Source organism: Larus michahellis, chromosome 13, assembly GCF_964199755.1.
Source record: "Larus michahellis chromosome 13, bLarMic1.1, whole genome shotgun sequence".
In the NCBI taxonomy this organism is placed as follows: Eukaryota; Metazoa; Chordata; class Aves; order Charadriiformes; family Laridae; genus Larus; species Larus michahellis.
The window spans coordinates 8,947,413-8,973,348 of NC_133908.1; the positions used below are offsets into that span (position 1 = coordinate 8,947,413).

At 40.5% G+C, this 25,936-nt stretch overlaps 1 protein-coding gene across 1 annotated transcript in view; it reads right to left on the bottom strand.

Moving 5' to 3' along the window:
- Positions 1 to 25,936, bottom strand: part of ADGRD1 (adhesion G protein-coupled receptor D1) — a 154,287-nt gene that overhangs the window by 51,016 nt on the left and 77,335 nt on the right. Inside the window, exons 14-16 of the mRNA XM_074606508.1 lie at positions 20,353 to 20,426; positions 18,322 to 18,445; positions 2,716 to 2,819 (exon numbers count right to left, since the gene is read on the bottom strand). Of these exons, the coding sequence (XP_074462609.1) occupies positions 2,716 to 2,819; positions 18,322 to 18,445; positions 20,353 to 20,426 (302 nt within the window). The remainder of the gene's footprint in view (positions 1 to 2,715; positions 2,820 to 18,321; positions 18,446 to 20,352; positions 20,427 to 25,936) is intronic.

Genomic DNA, 25,936 nt, shown 5'->3' on the forward strand with positions numbered 1-25,936 from the left:
TTGGCTTTTGGTCATTCGTTTTGATGGGGTTATCATGGTATCTTTTGAGCACTCCTTCCACCAGGACGGAGAGGTACCTTACTGGTTTCTTTTGTATTCTGCTGCCGTCCTGAAGGTAGCAGAAAGACTGATTTGCACATTAACTAGCTCTGCTGATGACTTGTGATAGAATATTAACAAAGGGCCTGATCCTGAATGGTGCTGCGCTGTCAAGGCAGTCAGATCTGCACCTCACAGAAAGCATACTGCACCTTGCACCATCTAGCTCACACTGTGCCACAGAGTTTCTGGTTTTATTTTGTTGGTATTTGCCTGCATTAGAATTGAGGGAACATGAATAGACATTGGTTAGGAATTTTTTATTATTATCAGCTTTTGAGCACAGGAACTATAGCTATTTATATGGATGGGCAGTGCCTATCTTGACAGAGACCTGACCTTGATTACAACATCATTTGAACATATCTCTCTTGGCTTCGCAAAAACCATCTGGAAATCTGACAAGAACATGCTTTCCTGGGAGTCTTCTGACCTCGTGTTTCTGTCCTCATCCAGAAATAGGAAGTAGAAAACAAAAACATTTATCTGAACATTTCAGGCCTTTCGCATAATTGTATTCTTCTCTTTAAAAAAAAAGAACAGTACTAATGATAACAGGATTTCTATTTCAATCCATGCTGCCTGCCAGCCCCTACGCTCAGCTTTAATCATTTCAGGAGACCTGAACTGTTTGGCTATGAGAATGGCAGTGCTTCCGCCACACAACAGGACACACTCCCATCTTTTTGTTGTATCACACTGGATGGTGATGACTTTTGGTGACACATCGTGCGTGTCCCCTGCAGCAGGGTGACACGGGCTGGGCAATGCAGACGACAGCTTGTTGTCAGCCCTGTTCCTCCAGCACTGTTGTAGCCAGGGCTCCATTAGAAGGGAGCAAAGCGGAAGATGACAAGAAGTATCGATGTCCTAAAAGTAATTCGAAGAGACGGGTTGCGCTGCCTGGTGCCAACGACTTTCTAATAAGGAACTTCATGTAGTCGCAAACTGGAACATCGTTACCCAGAAGGCAATCAGGACTGCCCTCCTGGGAAGCGGCCGTTGTTGCCAGCACGTGGAGTATCAAAGAACTTGCCAGATTCCTCTCCACTTACCTCATGGTCATCTAACACTACATTGCAAAATTTCACTTCAGTTGTTTAATGAGGCCTGGCTCTCCAGTGAAAACCTAATAAAATTATTTTTAATTGGCAGTTTGAATGATCCTGTATGTAGGTGGGGTGCTTAACCGTGTGACAGTCAGCTGGGTCCAAGCTCTCTTTAGAAGTCTTCTGTTTGCCTCCAGTTCCTTGAGGAGTTTTCAGCCCCGCTGTAGCAATACCAGCTCCTTTTGCTCCTTTTTCTTTTCTAAACACTGTAACATCCAGTTTTGCATTCAGACAAAAGTGGAGCAGATCATTCCCCTTAGCCTAAACATGCCAACAGTGCAATGCCAGATAGGCAGACGTTGGACTTATTTAGACTAGACTTTGCCATGCGTTACGCACTTAATCCAAGTATGACCAACACAGATCTTGAGACTTGGAAATAATATGGGGTTTGGAACAAACAGACATTGCAATCAGTTTGCTGGGTTTCAGCAAGTCCTTTTTCCTAGAAACTGGTCTCCTAACAGGATGTCCAAAAGACATGCTTAGGCACAGAAATAAAAAACTGAACTCTAGATCAGGAAGAACATGGTTTAGTGTGCAAAAGGAGACAAGAATCCCATCCCTTGCTGTGCTCCCAGTCGTCTGCACAACCTCAGACAAGTTACTTCACCCTTTGTCAGGTTTTCTACTTTTTATTTAGACAGAAAACTCTATGGAATTTTTTTCAGAAATGTTTGTATCAAGCCTAGCGGAGCCTCCAACTCAGTTATCGCTACTGGAATATAAACGGCCATAAAGCCCGTAAGTGCCTCGTGGCAGAAACCTTCCCAGTGCTGAGAGCCCTCAAAGGCGCTGCTGTGTGATAGGCATGGTGCTGCAGAGATCCAGAGGATTTAAACATAAGCCGTGGAGTGAATTTCACAGTGCCTATAGCGTCCCTCATCCTACTAAAGCATCACGTTAGAGAACTAGCCTAACAGATAGTTGAAAATAAATGGGAGTTACGTGATGTAACTGTGCACAAGCTGTACGAAACAGAGACGAGACAACTCATGTTGACCAAACCTTCCTTTCTGGGCACACCTGCTTGGCTTTATAAACACACTGCCTTACAGACAAGACAACTGAAAAGCAGAAAGAAGTATTGTTTGTACTCTCCAGGCAATCCAAAGATGTATGCAGGGGGGAAGAGGCGGCGATCCTGCCAGCCTTGCTCATATTGCACTTGCCTTGAGCTCCAGACCAAGCCCTCCTACAGCCTCATTGCAAGATTCCTGAACTATAGCAAAACATGGACAGTTTTAAAAAAATTTAAAAAATCCCTCGTAGGATGGAAATAGCTTGCTATATAAAGACCACCCCATTTCAGGAAATTAAAGTAATTTAGAAATAACCAACCAACTGTTACAAATAGATGTGCAGAGTCTAATTAAGGAAGGTTGTAGAATTAATAGCCTTTGTTTTATCCTGAGCACCTGAAGGGATCCTTACCAGTGGCCTGAAATGCACTGCTTGGCTTGCTGCATGATAGTTGCTCTGCAGGTATTAAGTTAAAATTACTCACGACAATATAGCAAATGTGACCAGGGTGATCGTCAAGCAGAAGATGGACAGAGCGCAGCCAATGTAAGTGATGGAGGAGAGGGCCACCTGGTGTTCTCTTGTTAGCTGCACACAAAGAAAAAAAAACAACAACAAAACGAAATAAAAACTATTAATTGATTTATTACACTACAGAACCACAGGTCAGCGTCCCTGCACACAGCGTTTCCTCCTCCATCCGCCCGTATGTAAGCTGATGTTCACAATCATTCGCTGCTGTTTCTAATACAGGAAATGAAGAGGTAACTCCAAAGTCTGCCACGTAGCCAGGGCATCCACATTTTAGTTCTCTCTTTTATTTCATAAATCAGTATTTCTTCAGATTAAGTTAGTGTCTCTGGTGCTGTGATATCGTCAAGTCTGAGATTAGAGCAGTTTATTGGGCTGCACAAACAATGTCAGCAATGGGATCTTTCACAGCTCGCAGGGCGCTTTGCTAATGCTCTCACGCTGCAATAATTTACATCACTGTGCAAATACCAGAAGTGCTTCACAGCAGTGAGAACTGACAAACCAAGATGACCCATAAATCACAGGCCATTTATAGCCCACTTGTTTTGTTTAATGTATCACGTTTTCAGTGCTTGTTGAAGGAGCTGGACTGACACTACAGAATGGAAAACCACAGAAAAGACCCAGCACGAGCAGTCAGGGTGTAAGCCTCTCCTCTCAGCCTCTGTTTTTATCTACAGACGCATTTTGTAGAAGTAATTCAGTTTTTATGCACGTTCAATCTGTAACTCCAAAGTGCCCGTCACTAGGATCTACGTTAAACCAGGATAGATTCAATGGGGGAGGGATGGTGTGTTTTGACCATTCATCCTAAATTAATCAGAAAGCGTGCTTTAATTTTCCATGCAAGTTCTCATAAAAGAATGACAAAAGCGCCACACCCAACAAAGGGAGCCAGGCAGTATTAATGTATAATAAGTAGAACAGAACTAGGCAGGAAAAAATTTTCTCATCTCAGAAGAATTTTCAAACATTTTTCCTGACTTGAATCTGGATGGAGTTGACACTTTCATAAACTGAACATTTGAAAAAACAAAAACAATGTAGTCAATCAAAAAGTTTTAATTTTGATGTTTGAAATACTGTGGTTTTATTTCAACATCCATTCACTATAAATTCCTTGCTAAAAACTCATTCAAAATATTTATTCTGAAAAAAAACCCAAAAGGAACAATATATTTACCAATTTTTTCATAGTAACTCTATCTAATAAAAAATAACCCTTTCTCACAGTTTGGGATTTTCTATTAGTTTCCACACACAGAATAAAAACTCACCCCCAAAGTATTTCATCTGAGATTATCAAATCCAACCAGTTCTACCAATAAACTTCCCATTAAAATTCCTTTTAAAGGCAAGAAATAACATGCCATGTGGTTATGAGGGGAAAAAAAATCATTTTAAACACAGACAAAAATGATGTGTTGTATATGAACATTTTTCGTGTAATTATCTGCAAACAGCATCAGCTCATGTGCAGTAAGTTTTACAGCGGAGGAGACGGCGGCTCTCGCAGCAATCTGAGAACTATTAAGTGATGCAGCAGCAGTGGCATTGAAAGACAACTGTTGCTATGGTGTTACAGTTCCTAGGAAATATGATGCAGCTCTTTAGCGTTTCTTTCTCTTTCAGCCAAAGACAGATTTCTTTTTCCTGACTTGGGTAGCATCAATTACAGAAACAAAAGGGTTCTGTGTGCTGGACCAGTTTAAAAGGTCCACATAATTTCTGTAAAAGAGCTCCTATCGTTCCTCATCCCCCGGAGAAGCCACGTGAAGCCATTCTTCACAGATATTCCTGAAACAGGAATAACTTGTGTGGTAAATTGGGCAGTTTGAAAGTGATTTCCTCATCAGGGATATTCATGTCCAAAATGCATGGGCCTTATTTCCTGATTGCTCCAATACACATCCCTTTCTCTAGCTACAGGTGGCTTGCAGTTCTACAGAGGGAGGAGGGGAGCAGAGGAAGCTTTTCCAGCTTCAAGTCACTCTGAAATCAGTATTTCTCAGCAGTTCAAGGCTTTCTTTCACTCCTTTCACTCCCAACACCTGCAGCCAGAAAATCTTCCCTACAGAGGTCAAAGCTGCTCCGTGCTCATTTAGATTTACAGTGGTCTATCACAGGGTTTGCATTGGCAAAGGCGGGTAAGATCTGCCAAGGAAAGGTAATGTCTTACTATCACATCCAAGTACAGAAGATACAGGGGATCCATCTAGTGGAAATGGGCAAAAATCAAAGCCTTTGTTTTTTCCCATAATACATCCAAGAGAAGGTAACGATCACAAAAACATCTTTTGCTAACAAATTTCTACTATAATTAACATGCCTCTAAGGAAGTCTTTCTCTGGGTTTTAGCTCAGTCTTCCTCCAGAAACTCCTGCAGGGCAAGAGAAGACATGAATCAAGTTCTCCCAAGTGGAGGCTGTATTACTTAGAAACGAAAAAGGAAAAAAAAAAAAAAAATCTCTTATCGACAAAATGTAGAAGATTCATTCAGACCTGAAATAACCTACACAGGTCCCCACATCTATGAACTGGAAATTGCTCTTGCTCTGGCAAACGCAACCAAAATCTGATGATGCATTAAAGAATGACGCATCTAAATCAATATCCACATTAGTCTGGTAACAACTATTTCAAAAGCAACATCACTGTAGCTCACATTCTCATCTTGCCTAGTGTGAGGGACAGAAAGCCTGTATGTGGTTTTGAACCATTTTTTGTTTATTAAGGAACAGGCGAAGCCTGCGATAGCTGTTCTCAATCTGAACTGTGGGGTTGGAGGGGTGCAAGAGAGCGGTCCCTGTTCCCAGCGGCTCCAGAGGGTGAAACCAGCTCCTTTCTGTGGGTGATCTGAATTGCAGGGGGAAGGAAACAGCATGAAAAGAAGGCCTGGAATGACTCCCAGGGCGTGGGGCCTCATTTCTAAATACAGGTATATGGTGTGGGAGAGAAGAGAACCTGTATTTAAAATACTAACTTCTCACAACCCAGCTATTACAGCACAGCTCGATGTTGTGTGTCTCTGTTCATATTGTAAGGAATAAGAAGCATACAGATTTTTAGAAATACCTGGATTGTCAAAACATTGTGCATCATCAATTAAGAAACAATGTCCTATAAATTCCCATGCTCTGATACGAGCTGATTTCATCTTACCTTGGCTTGTATTTTTGAAAATGTTTAGACTTCGTGCACGATGTGAAATATAAGACAGTAATTTGGGATGATCTTGTAGTCAGCACAAAAATGGTAATCAGGCTGTAATGCTATTACTAAGGAAAACAGCATTAAAAAGTACCAAATAAAACATTGAGCAATCTGTGAAGTAGTCCCATGAGCCTGATTCTCACACTTGTCCCAATCTACATTAAATTATTCTTTTCTTCTAAAAGGTTTTGCTTCCTTGAGTTTATAAGGTCATTCTCTTACTCTGCAGCAAGCCGAAAAGCTAGGAAAAGTGCTCATGCGGTCATGAATGTTAGTAATCATGAACACAGAGACAGATGTTTCTTAGTTTCAGCTCTCACAAACAGACAAATCAAAAATATAAAACTCCCCCCCCTTTTAGTTTAGGCTGTAACACCTTTTACCTTGCAAGTGTCACTAATAGCATGGACAAAGATGTGACGGTTTCAGTAGTTACTGCAATATTATAGTCTATTGTCTTACCCTTGTTTTCCCACGTAAAAGAAGTCAGTCCATTGCTCGTTATTTTTATTTTGGGAACTCACAGGCAACTGGATGGCCTGAGAAATGATCCTGGAAAGATACCAGTTCAGACTCCAAATATGTATTTTTCCTTTATGATGTTGTTAATAACAAGAAAATGAGCGACATCTAACTCCTCTGTTTAAAACTAACTGCGCAGGACGATGAAAATATATTACTAGAATGGGACGGTACTTTTAATCTCTGGAGTATCTGGAAAATGACAGTTGAGGCTGAAAGACTTATTCAGTAGGCAATGTATGAAAAATGGTTTGATCTGTATCTAGAACAGAAAACCTACTTATTTATGTAACATTAATGATCAACTGTATATACAACACAGCCCAACAACCCATCAAAAAGCTAGATGGGCTACAGGAACAGAAAATAGCAACTGGCCAGATCAGAGCATCTGTCTGGGCAGCACAGGGCTGTCCCTGCTCAGCGTCCCCTTCCAGGTGCCCCCTTCTGTCGTGTGAAATTTGCACTCCTGTCCCTTCTTCTCATTATTCATCTCGCAGGCAACTCGCTGCATGTTTTCGGCTTTGCAAAAGGGATGCTTTTGGCTTTCTCCAGAGAAAGGGACATTTTAGGGAAGTACAAATCTAAAATTTTCTTCTTTACATGCTGCAAAATATCTCTTTATGTCTGCCTTTAGAGGCAATACATCAGACAAAGGGCTGAGTTCAAATGCTTAAAACAAGGTTTGTCATAGCTGATCCTGAAAGGGTTTGTCCATATACCAAATTACAACTTCACAATTTCACCACCGAAAGTAGTAATTTCATTGTCTAAACTACTTTTGAAATCCCCTTTCTGAAAAGCAATTCATCTTCTTCCAAAAAAAGACAAGTTCTTGAACCAAAAAAAGTTTTACAGCCTTAAAAAATGATCCCTGCAATCTAAGGACTATATCATACCTATCATTTGTATTTTGGTGTTACTTACCAGTCGCACACAGAATATGATATTTTTGCATTTGCTTATGTAGTGTATACATTTTATGAAACCAAAGTTATTTGTTTACTGGTGGAAATGTAAGACATGACAACTGTATTTTGCCCTAAGTCCAAACGTAAGAGCAAGTTATATTTTAGTCTCCCTTTTGGTAAGCTTTCCAGCTCGAAAAAAGCATTCCTACCGTGAAGTTACTTACAGTGATGTATGGTTTTTACCCTGTTTATCGAACAGACTGAGATCTGCCATGAGATGATCAGCCTGGGCTGAAATCCACTCTCAAACCCTTCTGCAAAGGCCTGAAACAACATCTTATGAGACATTTCTGGGGGGAGGGAAGGGAGGAGAGGTAGGGGTGAAAAATTAAGGCTCAGCCAACCCTATTGAAGCTGCACCTTTAAAATGCAATCTGAATCCAATTAAGAAAAGGATGAATAATTATCTTTGGCAGCCTGAGTGTTTCAGAGACATTAAAACGCTGGCCTTGGCTGATGAAGCTAATGGTTTTAATTGCCTCCAGAAAGGCTGCTGAAATTCAATTTCAGTCCAGTGAGGGCTTTATTTATATATTAAATAATAATAGCAATACAAATCTCTGTTTTCCTTCAGCTTGCCAAGCACTTTGTTAGGTACATAACATTACGGGGTTTTCAAATTAACATCTGTGTTTGGTTCAGGAGGCTCAGTCTACTCACCGAGACCACAAGAACCATTTTGGTGGGGCCATACCCAATGGCACTGCGCAATCACTACTCGCAGAATAAAAAGGTCTAACTTGATTCAGAGACTTCTTTACTCAAGCCACAACGTATCAGATACCACAAGTTTAGAGAAAAAAGGCCTCCAAGAGTCCTGCTTTGCAGCACAATCATCTTTATCAGCCATTTCCAGCAGAACTGCTTTTGAATTCCCATTCTCTATTAACTCCACAACTCCTGGTGATCAGCAATAAAGTGCTACGAAGGGGGCTTTTCAGGATTAAAGGAATATTTTCCTACAGCCAGCCCAGCCTGGTAGCTGCTTATTTAAAACTTTTCACTGTGACATGAAAAAATTTTCCAAATATCTCTGCCAAGGTATTAATTAGTAATTTTAAAAGCCCACGTCGTCTTTTAAAGTAGTTCTGGGCAAGATGTCATCAAACAGTAGGTAATCTGCTCATTACAAATCTCACACAGAAAGTTTTTACTTCAAATGAAGCCTGAAGGAAGCATGGCAGGGAGCAAGGACTCAAGTTGTGAAGTGGTACCAAATGATAATAAAGTTTGGGGATCAGAAAAGCAGATATTTGCAAGCACTTCCTCTGTTTGTGTAACGCAAAGCAGCGTGTTTTTTCTGCCTTCATTTCAGGCCCAAGGCTTGCAGTGTTTCTCAAGAAACGCTAAATGCTGTATTTACAGCAGATTATCCTCTATGAAACTGAAGGATCTACTTTTTCCCCGCACACCTAAGACTTGTACATCTGGTATTTACTTTCTGTTCTAGCAAGAGCAGACTCATCCTGTTCTCCAATTAACAGAGGAACCAAAGTCCATCAGAAGGCTACAGGCAGAATAAAACCCAGCCCGGATCCCGCAGGCTCTCACAGGCAGAGAAACGATGGTCTCTTGCCAGACCCTGAGTCTGAGTTTTTTCAAAGCAGTTGAGGATAATTAAATACCCAGCTCCCAGTAAAATTCAATGAAAATTAGTATGTCTGCCTCCCTTATCCCAGGCTTGGGCTTTGATTCAGAAACGTCCATTTCGATGCAGGGCTGTGGCTAGCCGTGGCTTGCACCGTGGCCAAGAGCGTCCAGGTACCCAGCCCTGAATTTCCCCTACACCACGCTTTGGGGACAAAGGGCATAAAAAGGCCAGTACAGGAGACAGATTGAACTCAAGGGTACAGAATGAACTAAATTTAAAGACATTCAACAGAGAGCAGTGATGGATAAAGGTGCAGTATCACAGCATTTTTGTACTGCATGGGGAAATCCTTTAGTCAGCAAGAAGACCTAGCTGCCAAATGGCTCGGTGCTTTCGTTTTCACCATAGAAAGGAAGTCTATGTTATTTTGTTAAGTATTCTGATTAAAATAGAGTCCTGTTTCATGCTCCTCAAACAAAAAGGTTCTTTTGACCATTATAGCACTCTTAAATATTTGTGCTTTTCCAAAATAAAAAATCATTTTTTGTTCTCCTCTGCTGAGTGAAATTCAGTAACTGCCAAACAATTCTCTAGGGAATTTGAGGGGTTTAGTATGCTGCAGCATTATTCCAACTTTTTCCGTGCAATTCTATGGGATTAAGGACAGAACCAGAAAGTCTCCCATTTCCTCCCATCAAAATCAACAGAGCTGTACTGGCACAGGAGTGGAATAGCAAAAGAATGAAAAATGGCTCTGAGTTAAAAATCAAGATCAGTGCTCAATTTTCAGGAAAGATGAGCATAAGCATAGTAAGGACAAAAGAAATATGATGCACAATCATTCGTGAACACATCAGCGAGATGTGTTTCTCCACGGGGACAACATTCGCTGCAATAAAATGGAAGGGGAAGCGGAGAGAGTGACAAAGAGCAAAGAAAGTTTACAAAGCAATGCTAGAATAAACACATAGGCTGATTTATCTTTGTTCATCTGATGGGTAAGGGCTGTCTAAACTGTCTGTAGACATCTCTTCAGTTAAATAAACTGTCAATGGTAATAAACAAGGACCAAAAAAATTGCAATGCCTATCCAATTTTTAAATATGCAACACAACAGAAAAATTACTGGACTAAGGCATTATTCTTTTTATGTTCCCATCAATGAAAAGCATGCTGAGAAAAGTAATTATATTAAAATTACAAAACAGCAGAAATAGGAGAATGCCGCATTATTTCCATTTCATTGTCTTATTAGAGTACATAATGTGGACCTCAGCTGGCTGAAAAATTTAAGAAAAAAGGTTATCATTTCAGACTGCTCTTTTAATGCCTCCTGAGGGCAATGTTTGATTAATAACTGCAATATTAGATTTAGGAAAACAGGGCTCCAAACTTATAAATTACACACCTATCCCCCATATTTTTAAAGCATTTCACAATATTAGGACATTTTTAAAACAGCCTTTATAAACGTGAATAGATGTACTTTGTTCTCAGTCAGCCATACATTGTCAAAACTTGCTGTCAAACTCAGCTATAACAGTGAAAAATAAAATAAAAACACACATATTGCCCCAAAGAAGGAATTCAGGATGTCTTGCCTTTTGTAAATAGAACCTCGCAGCCAAATCCCCAAGCCTATTCAAAACCCCGGGCTCCCTAAGGATGCTATGGGTTGTCTCTATAGCTCCAGTTCTAAGATCAGACGTTTTCAAACATTTTCCCCTTTATAAATGCTTCTCTGCTTTCAAGCCCATTGGAGGGCAGCTTGAACTATATTGATTGATCCTCCCTTCTGAATTATGGAACAAGAGCTACAAACGGGATGAAAAATGAAGTCATTTCTAGCTTTAGAAATGCTAAAAACGTGTTTAAAATTTGAACAATTTCTACCACAGATTGTACAGCACTATTACTTTGCTGGAAACGTCCATCCACTTGTGAACTTTATAGTAGTCATTTTTATACCCTCACAGTTGGAGAAGATGGAAAGAGGAAAAAACAGTGGAAAAAAAACCCAATTTAAAAGAATGGTCTAGTAGCCATAAATATTACAGTTGTGTCCTGCATTGGTCACCTGGGGGAGGGCGACCCAACCCTCAAACTCTATTTTGCTGTGGGAGACAGTGATTTCCCCTTTAAAAGGATTTTTGAACTCTGGGTCCCCAGGTGTCCACCATCCTTTTGATGAAATGACATTTATGTGGCAGATGGTACAAATAGCCTGGCATGCTTTGTAGTTGTTGGATCACTATAAAAATAAAAACTGCCAGATGGCTGGCATGTTTCCTGGCAGGAGCATAGGGCCCCACTGACTGATGAGAGGAAGTAAAGCTGCCCAAAATAAAATAATAGCGTCTGAATTTTCTTTGGAGTGCTTTTGAAATGCGGCTTACTCCGTGTTGGGTTTGATTCCTGCTGTCTAGGAAGCACCTTGTGACATCCCTCTGTGTGACTCCGCTCACGTCTCTCCTCCCAGTTTCATCTGTCCCCCCCGGCTCCACCAGCCGTCTCTCCTCTAGCGCGAGGCACCGCTGGGTGCTGGTGCGGGAGGTGGCATTGCAGGTTGAGGTCTCCCCAGGCTCTGCGGCTGCAGAGGATGCCCACTTGAGGGAACATCTCCTCTCCCATCTTCTGCTGTTCCTATCCAGGCTCAAGCCTGCAGCACAGCGGAGCACCATCACACTACGGTACTACAAGAAAGCCACCACAGGGAGCATGTCACCCTGGGTGCCCTCTACTTGGACTTTCTCCAGAAGAAGCAAACATAAACCAGTGTAAACACATCAAACTAAATGGATTATTTTCTTTTTTCTACCGCAGCTATATTAATGCACCATTGTCTCCCTAACCATAACACTGCAGGGCAGCTGGCAGTATGGGTTTGTTCTGACTGCACCAGATGAAGCAAAGGCTGGAACGCTGTTCTGTGGGTCACGGAAGGAGAAAGACAGACAAGAACCCCCAAGAGCACAGCTTTAGCAATGATTTGCTGGGAGGGACTTTTTCACTCTGCCTCAGTTTCCCCCATCAGAAAGAGAAGCTTGATCAGAGCAATGAGTTTCCCAGAGGAGGGGTACATGGATTAGTTAATATCTGCACAGCCTCTCAGAATGTCCCACTGACAGGTTTTGTTGGGGAGATGCAATTGTAAAATTCTCAATCTTACTACCTTGATCAGAGTTGTGAAATGACTTCTCAACAGAGTTTCCAAATTCTGATCATGTGCTGACCTTAATTACATCCGTGCAACTTCAGGAAGGCAATCAAGGGCTGAGCATGTCCCTTCAGGAACATTCTGCACATCTTCGGTCACATTTTACCTTCAATTAACTTATTTATTCATTTAAACCAGTTGATGATCACTAATCTCCAAAACTCCAAATAAATGGTGTCATTCCTCAAGTTAAAACCAATATGATAAATGAATCTCAGCAAGCAAGCATGAATTTGGGCCAGCCATGATACAGACATAACAGCAGAGTGATAAAGACACAAATAATTTCGGCCTTCCACATGGGCCAATTCATCAGCAGGCTAACAGGTCAGTGCCAGGCTGACATCTGAGCACCACATGGTCGTAAGTTTTTCCAAGATGGTTATTTCATTCCTGAAATAAACTTGTTACAACCACTAATCCCCTGCATCACCGAAAGCAGCCAGACTGCATCCATGGACCTCAAGCTAATCAGCAGTATTGTTCGTACCATTCTTTCGCAATCACTGCGACTTTAGTGCATTCAAGCTCTTACTGAAACTAATATAAAAACCGTAGTAGTATTCAACTACACTTGTAATCTGAGCTTGGTTTTAGCTAATTCACAGCATTCAGCATTCTTTTTCTTCACACACTGCTGTATAGCACACATATATCAGAGTGGAAGTTCATTTTGTCACATTTAAGTTAAAATTCCAGAATTGAAAATTTTTCTTTGTGACCTCTCTTTCCATTTCTTTCTCTGAAATATTGGAATAAAAATGCTTTTTCATCTCAGCAGATTTCAGTCTCTGGAGATTACTTCCAGCTGGCACACAGTACAATAGTGACTGAATTAATCTAACCTGTTTTGCGTAAAGATCAAGAAGAAAAATCAAGAACTCGCAGCTTGTTCCTAAGAACTTCCTTGCATTTCTATGCTCCCTGGAAATTAGACCCACCTGGCAGCCTGCTCCATAAACATCTAACAATTTGTCAGCATTCCTCATCTCACAATACTTCAAGTATTCAAGAGAAAGCACCGTCAGATGCAAGGTACCCTACAATTTTGTTCCTATGGACGTCTCACTGAAACAAAATGAAATCCATGTGAGGCATTGCAATTCCTCCCCAAGCCAGGTGCATGAATTATTAACAGAGTTCTGTTCCTTTCTAATAAAATCGCGATGATAAAGAATCTTGAAAATATATAAGCGCATTTATGCCCACAAGAAATGCGCAAGCTCTGTAAATGTATAGAGAGTTCTGCTGGATATTGGGGAAGGTGTGAAAATGAGCTGGACCAGCGCTAGAAGGAAGGGAGGCACAGGGGCAGATTCATGGTGTGTTGAGGCTGACAAGGTCTGGATCATGCTATTGTTCTGGAAGTGGAAAAAGCTAGGCTTTACCATGTGTAGGAACAAAAAGAATGAGTTAAACAAGGAGATTCTTTCTCAAATTTAGCATAACTCAGAAGCAAAAGTCACCATCCTTGACAGATAGTTATCATACAAGCTCAGCTCTCTGGTCATTAGAAATGCTCGCCACAAGTATTCATGTGGCAGGTTACTTCTGAGGAAGGTCACTTATTTTCAGTATTTGTTGCTTAGAGACGCCTTGGCTTTGTCTGAACTCAGAGAGTATGCCGAACTCTCCAGTTGTGAACAGCAAACTCTTTAACAAACTGCAGTGTCTCATTAATGGAAAGCTTATGCTTCTTTTTTATTTTTTCTTCTTTTTTTTTTAAGCAAAAAGAAACTCAGTCTCATGAAGAGGAGCTGGGAGAGTCAGAACGCTTATCGCAGTGAACTCATCTGAAGAGTTCATGGATTTCCACATCAACAGCATTCTCCCTAGGGATCTTCTCCCAGGTCTGAAGCTGCTGCATACATACTGGTCTGTATTGCATCTCTTTAGAATTGTTGATATCCCACTCTTTTTTTTTTTTTCTTTTCTTTTTAAAGTTGTTTTCTGTGCATCTGCCTGCCTTTCTGCAAGGGGTGGTAGAACTATTCATACCTGGTTTTACTGACCTGCTGACTGGTGCATTAGGTTAAAGGCTGTTACGGTGCCCTTGGAGCGGATCTCTGCCTGTTTGTGATACCCTGAGAACTGCATTTATCAGTACAATAGAGAGAAAAGGAAACGATACTTTCCATAGGAGAATGAAAGTATAAAGCACACAAAGTAGAATTCCCGTGAAGAATGAAGTCACTTTTTTGAACCAAAATACAGATTTTGATGAAAACCTCTCCAGTTTTCAAGCAATCCATTTCCAATAATTTATTTACATTTTTCATGAAAAGCAGACCCCTTTTTGTAAGAAACGGAATCTAGCCAAAAAAATAAACAGTCTGTCAAAAATAGTGTTCATGTGGAAAAATTTCATCCAGTTCTATTTATACAGCTACAGATATATAATAGCTATATAAACAGAACTGTTCAAATGTGGGCAATTGCATATTCCCACCCTCACTTTTTCTTGTCTCATATTGTCTGTGAATTCCATTTATGAAAAGCAAAATAAAATATGCAAAAGTTCAAGATCGAACATAACATCATTGCAACAATTTCTTAGAGCATTGACAATCTAGTATTCCAGCGGGTGATTTATACGGGCCCTTTGAACCTTGGCTCACGAATTTCAGAACATGGTGAATAAACATGTATATGTGTTTGAAATCCACAGCATTTTAACATTTACTTAACAGGGTTCCAAGGACGCCTGGGAGAGGTTTCCAATTGCCTAGTTGATTCAGTAGGCGCTATTGCTTAGACATGTGAAGCAAATACTTAGCAAATGTTTTAGGAATTTGTAACTGAGTGTACTCTGCTTGTATAGCTCAAAACCCAGGCAGCTTGTCGTAGCTTGAATCTTAACTTCATGCCAGTTACACAACGAAGATACAAGATTTTTTTCACTGGTTAAGAAAGTTACTACCACAAGATAATCCTAAACAGTCAATTTAAAGGGCATATCTTGGTCAAAGATTTGGGATGAGATCTTCTGATGAACTCTGAGAGAGGGACTATGAAATAGCCAAATGAGAGGAACTGGAATTAAAGCACACTGAGGGTATGACATCCTTCATTGGCTTGTTAGGGGCAGTGTTACCTGAGACCCCCCATGGGCCCACTCGCATTGCCACCTCACCATAGTGTCATGCCCCTGCAGGCGACAGGAGGGCAGGGCAAAGCAGCCGCGCCGAGGCATCATTCAGGTTCATCGCTCTGCAGACCAGTGCACCCACATTTCTCCACGCTGCAGTGCATTTGTAAATTGTGCCAATTGAGGTGCATGCAAAAATTGTTTTTAGGAAAACTTCAAGAGGTTAGAAATGAATGCATATTTTCTACCTAGCCTGCACAATCTTTCATTGAAAGCTGCAGCAAGCATTACGAATTCTCATGGACTGGCACTAGGAACACAAGGACTATATTCTGGAAATACTCCTGTCACCTTTCAGCATTTCACTTTTCCTGCCACAAATCTATAAATTCCCTTCTTTTTTCTGTTTAGAAATGGGATTTTAGGTAGAAGGGGTCAAAATTATGTGAAATAAGTTTCATTAAAAAAAACCCCAAAACTATTTTATACAGACTTTTACAGTACAATGCCACATAGGGAATGTTTTTATCCATCAGAGTGACTTGGTCTGTGTCTCACACGTCCATGTAATGTCTCAGCAGCACTTCCATTTTTGTTTCTAAATTATCATATAGAAAAAAAATCAATGCAAAAACATTCCACACAAACTTTGGCAGATGCAAATGCATTGCACCAAGAAGGAAGAAAATATTAAAAAAAGAACCATTAAATGACTGTGAGGAACTGGACAGTCCATTCATGTCCAGCTTTTCCTAGTTATGATGCTAGTTATTTCAGATCTCTTTAGGAAAACTTGATTCCAAAGACTTTGATATGAAATACCTTTGATCTCCAATTATTAATATTTCATAATATTAGAATTTATTGCAGCATGTCATTAATCATGACAATCTCAAATCTGTTTATTTGAAAGTTAGACCTTTCAGAACTATTCCCCAGTGGAAAATCAACTCATCTTTCACCGGCATTTAATTGATGGACAACCTGTTTAATCCTGGCTCAATCCCTGTATACTGCTCTTTACAACAGGGTTAACAATGGTGCATTTCTCCCATTCTACTCTTGTCTCACTAGATGGGAAGCTCTTCAGGTAAAGCTGCACTTTATTATGAATATGAATAGTTCCTAGAAAAATAATACTTGGAAACCAGCTGGGGTCACCAGGTGCTTTACAAGTAATGAAGATAAAAATATTTAGATAAAAACTGGTTGGCCTGAACAAGACACCCCCATTTTTAAATGGTTAGACTAATACAAAGGACTGTGGGTATTAATTAAGCTCTCTGGATAGCAGAGACCACCTTGTTCTACGCTGTGACCCTGACTTGTTGGCATTACACCATCTAACCAGGATTACCATGTGAATAGTTGTGTTACTGAATCAGGAACTTGTAATAGCAGTCTGAGATGATTCATTCCTTGAAAAGACTTTGGAGCTGCTCCGTGGTATAACCCCAATTACAGTTCCCTTATGCTGCAAGCCCACTTTTGTATATATCTGCAAGAAGCTCTGTGCCGCCCTCAGGAGCACGTGCAGCCCATCCTGCAGCAGTAGCTGTCTCAGCAAAGCTGTCTCAGCAAAACTGTCTAAAAGAGGAGCAAACCCATCATTCAAACCAATTGACAGGACCTGAGACATGGCCATACAGTCAATGCATCCATGCCAACAGGGCTGACGAAACCCCTTTAGCTGTAGCACAGAGGACACCATGCTTGTTAGCAGCACACATAAATATGACATTAGGACTCCTACTATTCTGCTGAAGCTCTTCTTCAGTCTGTTAATTTATATTATTAGGATGGTGTCTGTAGAAAGCTGAGAATGTGCCAGAGATTATAAATTTGTCAGACAATTAGTATACATTTCTTTAAATGTATGGTTTGTAAATTATTTCTATTATACATTCATTATTTATTAACTGAGGGTTGTCTGAGCAGGGCTTCATCACTATCTCCATTGGATCCTCCCTGACAGTAGCACACCCAAATTAAGCAATAAAAACATACTTCTCATGCTCATGGCAGTGCTGTCTGCTAAGATCCAGGATGGGGCTGACCATGCCTGGTGCTGAGTTTTGTAGAGGGAATCCTTCAGCAGGCACAAACCGGTACGTCCCTTTAAAGGAGCAGACACTCTGCCCCATCTCTGAGGAAATCTCAAGGCATCATAAGGTATCATGAAGAGAAGAACATGTCTATTGAGGTGAGCAACACATTTGCCATCAAAGGTTCATCGGAAAACAGTGATGAGTATGGACAGCAAGCATAAGGTCCTGGGTAAACAGGGAAAGTGGCACATTCCAGCTGAAAAGAGGCTTGCTTGATAACTCTTTGGACAAAGGAACTGAGCATAGAGAAAGCTATACATAAGGGGTTCACTCTTCAACTCTAAAGCATTATTTTCTTTCTCACGCTCCTTCTACACGAGCCCCTGTTTGGCAACAAGGTGAAGAAACAGCAGCAGGCAGGGACTTGGAAAGCTGGCAGAGACAGCGGTGGGGGCCAGCTGGCAGCAGAGCTTGCTTCACACAGAGTTCAAGCTCGGCTGTTCATATTCCACAAGTCTAGTTACCCAAACCCTCACACAGCCAAATCTCAGCTGTCTCTGTCTTGAAAATGAATCATAAATGCCAGGGTCATCTGTACAATGTCCTCTAGTGCTTTTCCTGCCTACTACTTTAAGAAATCATGCCAAAAGGGTGAAAATAAGGTAAAGAGAATTCCCACCTACCATAGATGTGTTTCATTTCATGCTCCTTTTCAGTTCCCAGAAGTTTTCGAAAATATAGTCAAGAAGTATTAAAACATCATCCCAGAAAGGAAGATGTGGAATAAATCTGAGTTGGGCAAAAATAAGCCCAGTTCCAATCACCTACTGATGTGGTGTGAGGATGCAACTCATGTATTTATGTATTTATTTTAACAGACAGATTTACTCCTTTGCTTTATCTCACCTTCAGAGGCACCACTTGCATCAGAATGGCGAAGTTAGTGAGGTGGTTACAGAGACACACTGAGTAGTTGAGGTCCCCACTCTCACGCACACAACCTTCATTAGACCAAACACCAGTTCCATCACTGCAAAGCACACAAAAATGGAACATGACCTCTATCAAAATGCGTCTTATCAGGTTAATTTCACATGTATTGAACTATACAGGAGATAAAAAGGTTTGAAAGCCATCTCAGGCCGGAGTATCCACAAATACTGCTAGTGTCTTCTCAATTCCACCATGAAAATAGTTAAGGAAAATATTCACCAGAACAGAGCTCAGATCAGACCCCTACATGAATGTCTCTAGAGATGTCTTCTCAGTTTTACAACCAGTGATCAATAACATTTTTCCTTTACATCGCGCAACCCATTTATGGCACTTCGCCTAGACCCAAATTTGTCTGTTCTGAGAACTATAGTATCAGCCAGGTCAATAAGTTTGCAAAAGTTAAAAAAGTAAGCGTATCATATCTGCTGCCTCTTCCTTGTCCACTGTCCCACTCATCTGGTCAAAGTATGTAATTCAGACTGAGCATGATTTCTAGTGACCCACCCATGCCAACTGGTTGCGCCACTTCATCCCCAGGGGCATCAAGAGCAGCTCCTGCTCCACTGAGGATATGGCCGGGCTGGCTGTGTGGCCCGGTCCCAGGGCTGTGCAGGAAAGTCATCCTCATGAGTTTGCTTCTTCCTGGAGCCAGGGACACCCACAAACCCCTGTGCTATCACAGCCCTGAAGTGGAGTGGGAACATAGAAGCCACAGCCACACATCTCGAGGGGCTCCATGGGCTCAGGCATCGTGGGTCACCCACCCAAACTGCCTGCTTCTTAAGCATTTATTACTTTTGATATTATTCTGGGTCCTGAAGCTAGACTGAGTGATCTATATTTTTCTTGGCTCTTATTTTAAAGATAGGTATTACCTCACCCTTCCTCTGTCCTTTGGGACCTCCTTGAGTTCTCAAAGAGGGTCTGTCACAGGGCAAAAACCAATTGCTTATTTTTTAACTACCATGCACTAGGGAATAAGACCATCTTGACATAAAACTCATTTGGAAGCACAGCTTTCATACTTCGGTTTCTGTCCTGAGGCAAAGCCTCGAGGGCCCAAGCCCCAGTGGAAAACAGTACAGGAACAATGCCCCAACCATATTAATTCGCTTCAGTAAAATCTGTTTCTCATTTACTGTAATTTGTGAGTAACCATAACAACGAGTAACTGCCAACAGCTGGGACAGTTCAACATACTTGTAACAAAACTTCAGTAAAACAATTACAGTGACCTTCCCATGTGCATGCCGGGTAGGAGGGATCCCAGCATTGCAGGCTTACACCGTTACGGCTCAAAAACTGGTAATCCTCATGAAATTAAAAATTCAGTATTTGTATTCGTTGTGAAATGATTCAGTAAGAGCAGCACATTTGGAAATCAAAACCAGAAGAAATATATTCAGAACTAAAAAAAACACCAGCTACTGCTTTTCAATAGATTCTATTTTCTGAGTGAAATTTAAGGTGATATTTGTGCCCCTTTGTTCTCATTTTCATTCAGAGGCATAGTATTTCTTCATTCCATGCATTGTCCAAAATTCACAGCTCTGAAATACTGCTCGCACATGGTGTTGTGACATAGGCACAGGTCCAGTAAAAACAATGGCTCTGCTGGAGGTTTGCCATCTTAAAACATCCAAGCATCTGCCCAAGTGGACATACTTATAAACCAAGATAAGCATGATTTGTATCAGTCCCCAGTTCTGATTCCAAAATTTTTCAGTCTCTCAATTACCTACCTAACATGTGAATAACAAGTCTCCTATTTATGGTAAGAAGCCACCATGAGATTGTGTGTTTTGTAAACCAGTGGCTCCATTTCTTTAACTATTTCCATGAATGAAAGAGAACAAGAAGAATACAGGTAGTATATAGCATCACAAACTGAAGCATAATTTAATTAAAGCAAGTTAAATGATTGGAAATTACATAACATACCTATAGTCCAGAAATGCACAGTAAAGATGAACTCTGTTACTCTTATTTAGTGCTTGGCTGTATTGTCTGGGAGTCTGCAAGAAAGAAAATATAAACACTGAATGAATGTTTAAAAGGACTAAATTCCACTATTCAACTACTTTAAATTCTCGTTGTTATAATAACTTCAATAGATTTATTCTAGATTAACATAGCATAAACTGAAAACAAATTTTGTCAGTCTTCGCGGCTTTAACAAAAACTCCAAACATGAGAAGGCTGGTACTCACTCTTAATTTTGCACACTGGGATTAAACTCGTCACTTTGAGTGAGAGATCCGGGTCCCGTTTAAGTAAATAGCAAACCAGGATTATTTATTGTATATAAGCACAAATATGTGTGTTAATTTTTGCAGAATTGTGGCATTATTCTTCCGCATATATTTGGCTCCATTGTGTTTTTTTCTCACCGGGTAATAAGAATCTCACATTTTAGGATTAATAGCACTGAAATATGTGCATTACAATGACCAGCTCACAGACATTTTTCTTTCCACAATAGTGATTATTTTAAAACATACAGTCAAACTGAAAGAGCAATGCCATAATTCAAGATTTTATTTTAACACACCTTAGCATTATGATGACATTAATTTCTATCTTCTATAAACAGATTCAGCCACTAACTCAATCTTCTCTATTCAGGAAGCTTTAAGAGCCCATTTTCCACTCTGTTACACCAGTTTCTTGACAAAATAATTCAAATTATATTAGAGCAAAAAATAATAGTTTGTTATAGACAAAATATGCAAACTAGCGGATTTCCAGAATCTGTTCAATCCTTTCTAATACATAAATCCCCAAAGTCCACATTGTGTTAGACCCTACCTTAAGGCATTTTTTTAATTACAAGAGCCTTCACCATAAACAAATCGCTGGTGAATTAACAGCCCTCGGATTATTGCAACACAATCCTGCTGTCAAGCTGAAAGATAACCAAGTATTGCTTTCCTTGTTTTAGAGAAAGAAGGAAAAAAACCCCACCGCCTCATCATGCTGAAACTCAACCAAGAACAAGAAGTCCCTGATGCAATTTTCCTTCTCCTCACCCACAAGTCCAACAACCAGCGTCAGGCACAAGGTAGCACAGTTCCCTCCTTACTAGCGATAATAAAGCATTTCTGCTTAACCCAGGACATTCACACATTCGTACTGGATTTCCACATACCACAAGTAGCTATGCTGTAGATAAGGTCATTTACTTCTTAACTTGCATATCTGGATAACATAAATGGAATTTTCTTATCTTTCTAGACAAAATTTCTAGTTCCTCGACTCACCCTGTTTTCCCTAAGCCTTCATCATAGAAACAGCCGAGATTGCAGGTCAGGGACCCACAGGAGCAGACCTCTGTGAAGAGCAAAGACGGACACGTATCTGCCAAGGGTGTCTATTTTCCCCTTTGACTCTGGTGACATCCTGTAGCCTTTTTCCATGAGGGGAGCAAAGCAAATGGTAAAACCTCACACTCTTACAAGTGTGCCACACTGGGAAGTGATAACAGAAAAGATTCATGTCCCCCATCACCAGGAAATATCTCACTGATATAACCCCTAATCTGCTCATACCACTTTCTTTCCAGGAGCGGTGAGAGAGATGTAGTAAAACCAAGTATATGACATTAATTAATAAAGAGGAGTCCTTCCTCACCTGTGAAAGCCCTTCCCCATTGCTGGCTGCCCTGCGAAGGCTCCGTGCAAGGCTTCAGGATCAAACTGGTATGTTCCCTGCTAGATCCATCAATACTGAACCTCCCATTCCTTTCAGAAAGTGCCCCACCATAAGCCTCACCTTTAACAATCGCAGGGGTCCTGCACACCTTCCAAATCACAAACCACCTATGAAATATGGAGTGTCTTTGAGAAACTGCTTCCTTCCCTTAATCCCACCTCTTGCTGCTCAGAGTATTCCTGAAGAGCACTAGCTCAGAAACTGCAGAAGACTGATGATCCATAACCCGCGGCTGGAAAACAGCCTTCTGCAACTTCAGTTAATTTAAAGTTTTGCTGGCAGAGTTCATTCTGGTTTACCGGCAGTAAGGGCATGTAGCGTAATGTTTGCCCATTATCCTGTATAATGTTATGTTCATCATGTCTATAGCTTTCCTGAAGTAAGCAATTTAAGAGAATCCATAGTCAGTTTGTATTACAAATTACTTCACTTGTATGACAGACAAACAGTGGCTAAAAAAAGAGAGAGAGAGAGAGAAAGATCTGCTGTAATAACAGCTAAGATCATACAGTAACTGTCATTTCTGATTTGTAAGATATCTCTAGATAAATCTCAATTCTTAATACACTAAATGGAAAGGGCACTGCAGGGTCAGGTTGGAAGAAGACATAGCACTTCAGTTGTGTATCTTTTTACACAAATAAATCCCAGATGTATGTTTTACCCTCAATTAAGTATCTCTGGCAAGAGACAAATTATTGTTTTTCTCCATCTTTAACTCTAAACACAGAGTCACTCATTTGACAAAGAACTACACCAAGTGAGCCTATACAGTCTCTGAGCTGTCCAGAATTGTATGCGTGCCCACATGAAAAAAAAATAGATAAATAATGCCTATACAAGAAGGGTCCATACCAATTTGCCTAATGACATCTAAAACATCCCATGTTTTAACACACACGACATAGGTCTCCCAAGGCTTTCCAGTGGCATTTGTGGTAACTCCATAAAACACTCATCTTCTCAGACTTCATTGAAGTTCTGCAACAAAACCATCACTAGAATAGAAAGCCCCTGAACATACAAGAAACTGGCTAAAATGAGGAATAAACCCTCTGATCTTGAACAGCTCAACTTCAAAGTACTTTCTAATCTATGAAGAATGAACTGACTGTACCTCAATACTGCATTTCTTAAGTTAAACTGTGTGTGACAGCTTATATGTGATTTGGATCCTGGAGCACGGGGGATATTGATTTAATGACATTGATAACAGAAAGCTTAATATACAAGTAAGCTTTTACACTAAAAGATTAAGTCACTTGAGTGTTTATAAAAGCCTGTGAAAGGACAGTTTATGCAGCTTTCAGTAGTGCAGAGAGGGAAAGCACCAGCACGCTAAGTAGTCTAGGATCCGTGCATAAATTCTCCATAACCTAAGTTCTTTTTATCGGTCCTTCTGCATGGAGAGGGGTACGTGCACCTTCTTCAAAAAAAGAATTACATTAAAAGAGGAAAACAACCTCTTGTCACTGAGAGACAGTGCAAATTCTACGTCTGTCTGATGGAGCAGGTATTTTGGGGCAGGACTGTCTCTGTTCATCCTCCCGTACACTAACCACTGACTCAGTAGATCAGTCAGATTTACAAGCAAACCACAGAAACTCCCTGTATGTGTTGAGAGCATATAGAGGATATGCATGGATGTGTGATGGGAATACGCTACTTGCACTGCTGCGAACCAGGCACAAGGCCATGGTTAGAGGGTGAAGAGGCCAAAACAGAGGGGTAGGGGGCTGAAAGGACTGCTGGAAACCTTCAGAAAAACCTAGTGGCAGGAAATGTCGTGAACACAATTGCAGAAGAAAAACAGTCAGCCAGCTGCTGCTGGGAAGGCTTGCCAAGGGAGAGAAGCCAAAGAGAGGGTGGGGTGAACCTTTTTGTGATTAGCTTGTTTCTCCTCCCCTGAATTTAAAAAGCAAGTATTTAGCTACACGGTGGTGGCCACCAAGGGAGGAGGGTGTGCACCTTCTAATTCAGTATGTATTTTTCTCCAATGTGAAAGACAAATCTGTGGGTCAGATCTGCCATGGATCCAAACTCAGTAGCTCCAAGCCCAATGTACTGGATGTTGGGCTTCCTCTCATCCAAAGTAGATGATAATTTACCCTCTTAATTTCAATATGGTGTTTGCTTGTCTCTGTTTACAAAATACAGCATTTTGTCTAATTCAGAGATTTTGAAGCCCTGTCTTCTCAACCCCCAAAAATACCATGGATTATTTTGAATGTGGCAAGAGAAGGCACTAAGACAAACAAGCCTCTTGTCTGTACGCTTGCATCTTTTGTGTAGTTCACAGCCTCACTGAAATATTCTTACGGGTGTATGAATCAAATGCACTTTTGATTCTGAGTTATGGATTAAATGAGACTAAAATGATGCTTCTAATAGAAGGATTTCCTGTCCTTACAGCACCATCCTGACTGTTAGCATGACCTATCCAGGACCACATGGTTTATTAACTTTCCTTTCCACCTTATACGATCCACTTCTCCTAATTAGCTAGAAAATTAAAACTTTAAGGTACATTCATCTGTTCAGTTCCCTGGAAAAAGACAGACAGAAAGAAAGGGAAAGAAAGAATAATCACCTATTTCTACGGTGGCTATACTGGCTGTTATCTTCCAAGCTGTGAGAAAACTGCATTTCAACAGACCTTGGGCTTAGATCACCCAACTATTTTAATTTAGAGTCTGTTTGACTGATTCACCCTAAGGTGTAACTAGCATATGTAATGAAAAAAATGTTACAAATTGTAAAAAAATGAATTTAGCTTATCAATAGGGAATTATAAAAGCCAAACCTTTAGTTGTTCCATTGTTGTCAACAGAGCTATGCCAACACACACTTAATGAAGCAACGAGCAAAATACTGCAGGCACTCAGGGTCAACATGAAAGCCTGATGAATGCATTTCATAATGGTACAATCGTACAGTTAAAAAATCCATGATATGGCAAAGGGTGGAAGACAACTATATTAAGGAAAAAAACAGTGAAATATCAGAGGCTATAAAAGCAACTGAAATTAGAAAAGGTTATCACATGTAACTGAATATGGATTGGGTTTTATCCTTCCTTTGCCTGAGGATAAAAATAGTTGACGTATTATTTTTCTGCAAAAATATTGTTAATCGAATGCTATACCAATGGCCTTCCCCGGTTCTCAGACTTCTCCATTTAACAGCTGCTGTATTGGGCAAGCAGTGTGAGAACAAAAAAAGTAATGAAAAAAACCATGAGCAACTGACTCAAAAATGTCTTGGCTGCTCTAGTAGATAGCATTTTTATAAAGAGAGAAAGAAAAGGAGGAGGAAATGGATGAGGAAATTGTCCTGGTACTTTTTTTTTTTAATTATTGTGCATAGCAAAAAAATTTGATTACTTCTGAAAGTGTACAGCATCAGAAGATCTTGCTATTTTTCTTAGACTAGCAAGTCCACATCCCTTTCAATAAAAATGCCATCCTCTTAACAGGATCGCATCTCTCTTATGGCACCGAACAAAAGGGGCTTCATCCAACAGCTGCCAAGACATCTGACCACTTGCAGATCTCAGCGCGGGCTGAGATTGCTGAATGTACTCTAGGTGCAATGTCATGACAGTGTTGAAAGCGTAAGAGCTCTTCTCTCTGGTTTTGGGTGCTAAATAGAATAAAAGTCATTTTTTTTACAAACTGCTTAAGGAAGGCTACAATTTTGGCAACAGAAACTGACTGCAACCTTTGAGTTAAAATTATAATCTCCCTCAAAACACATGCACAGCTCCCAAATGGCTTTTCTTCAATTTTACAGCTAAAAAATTCCCACCCTAACA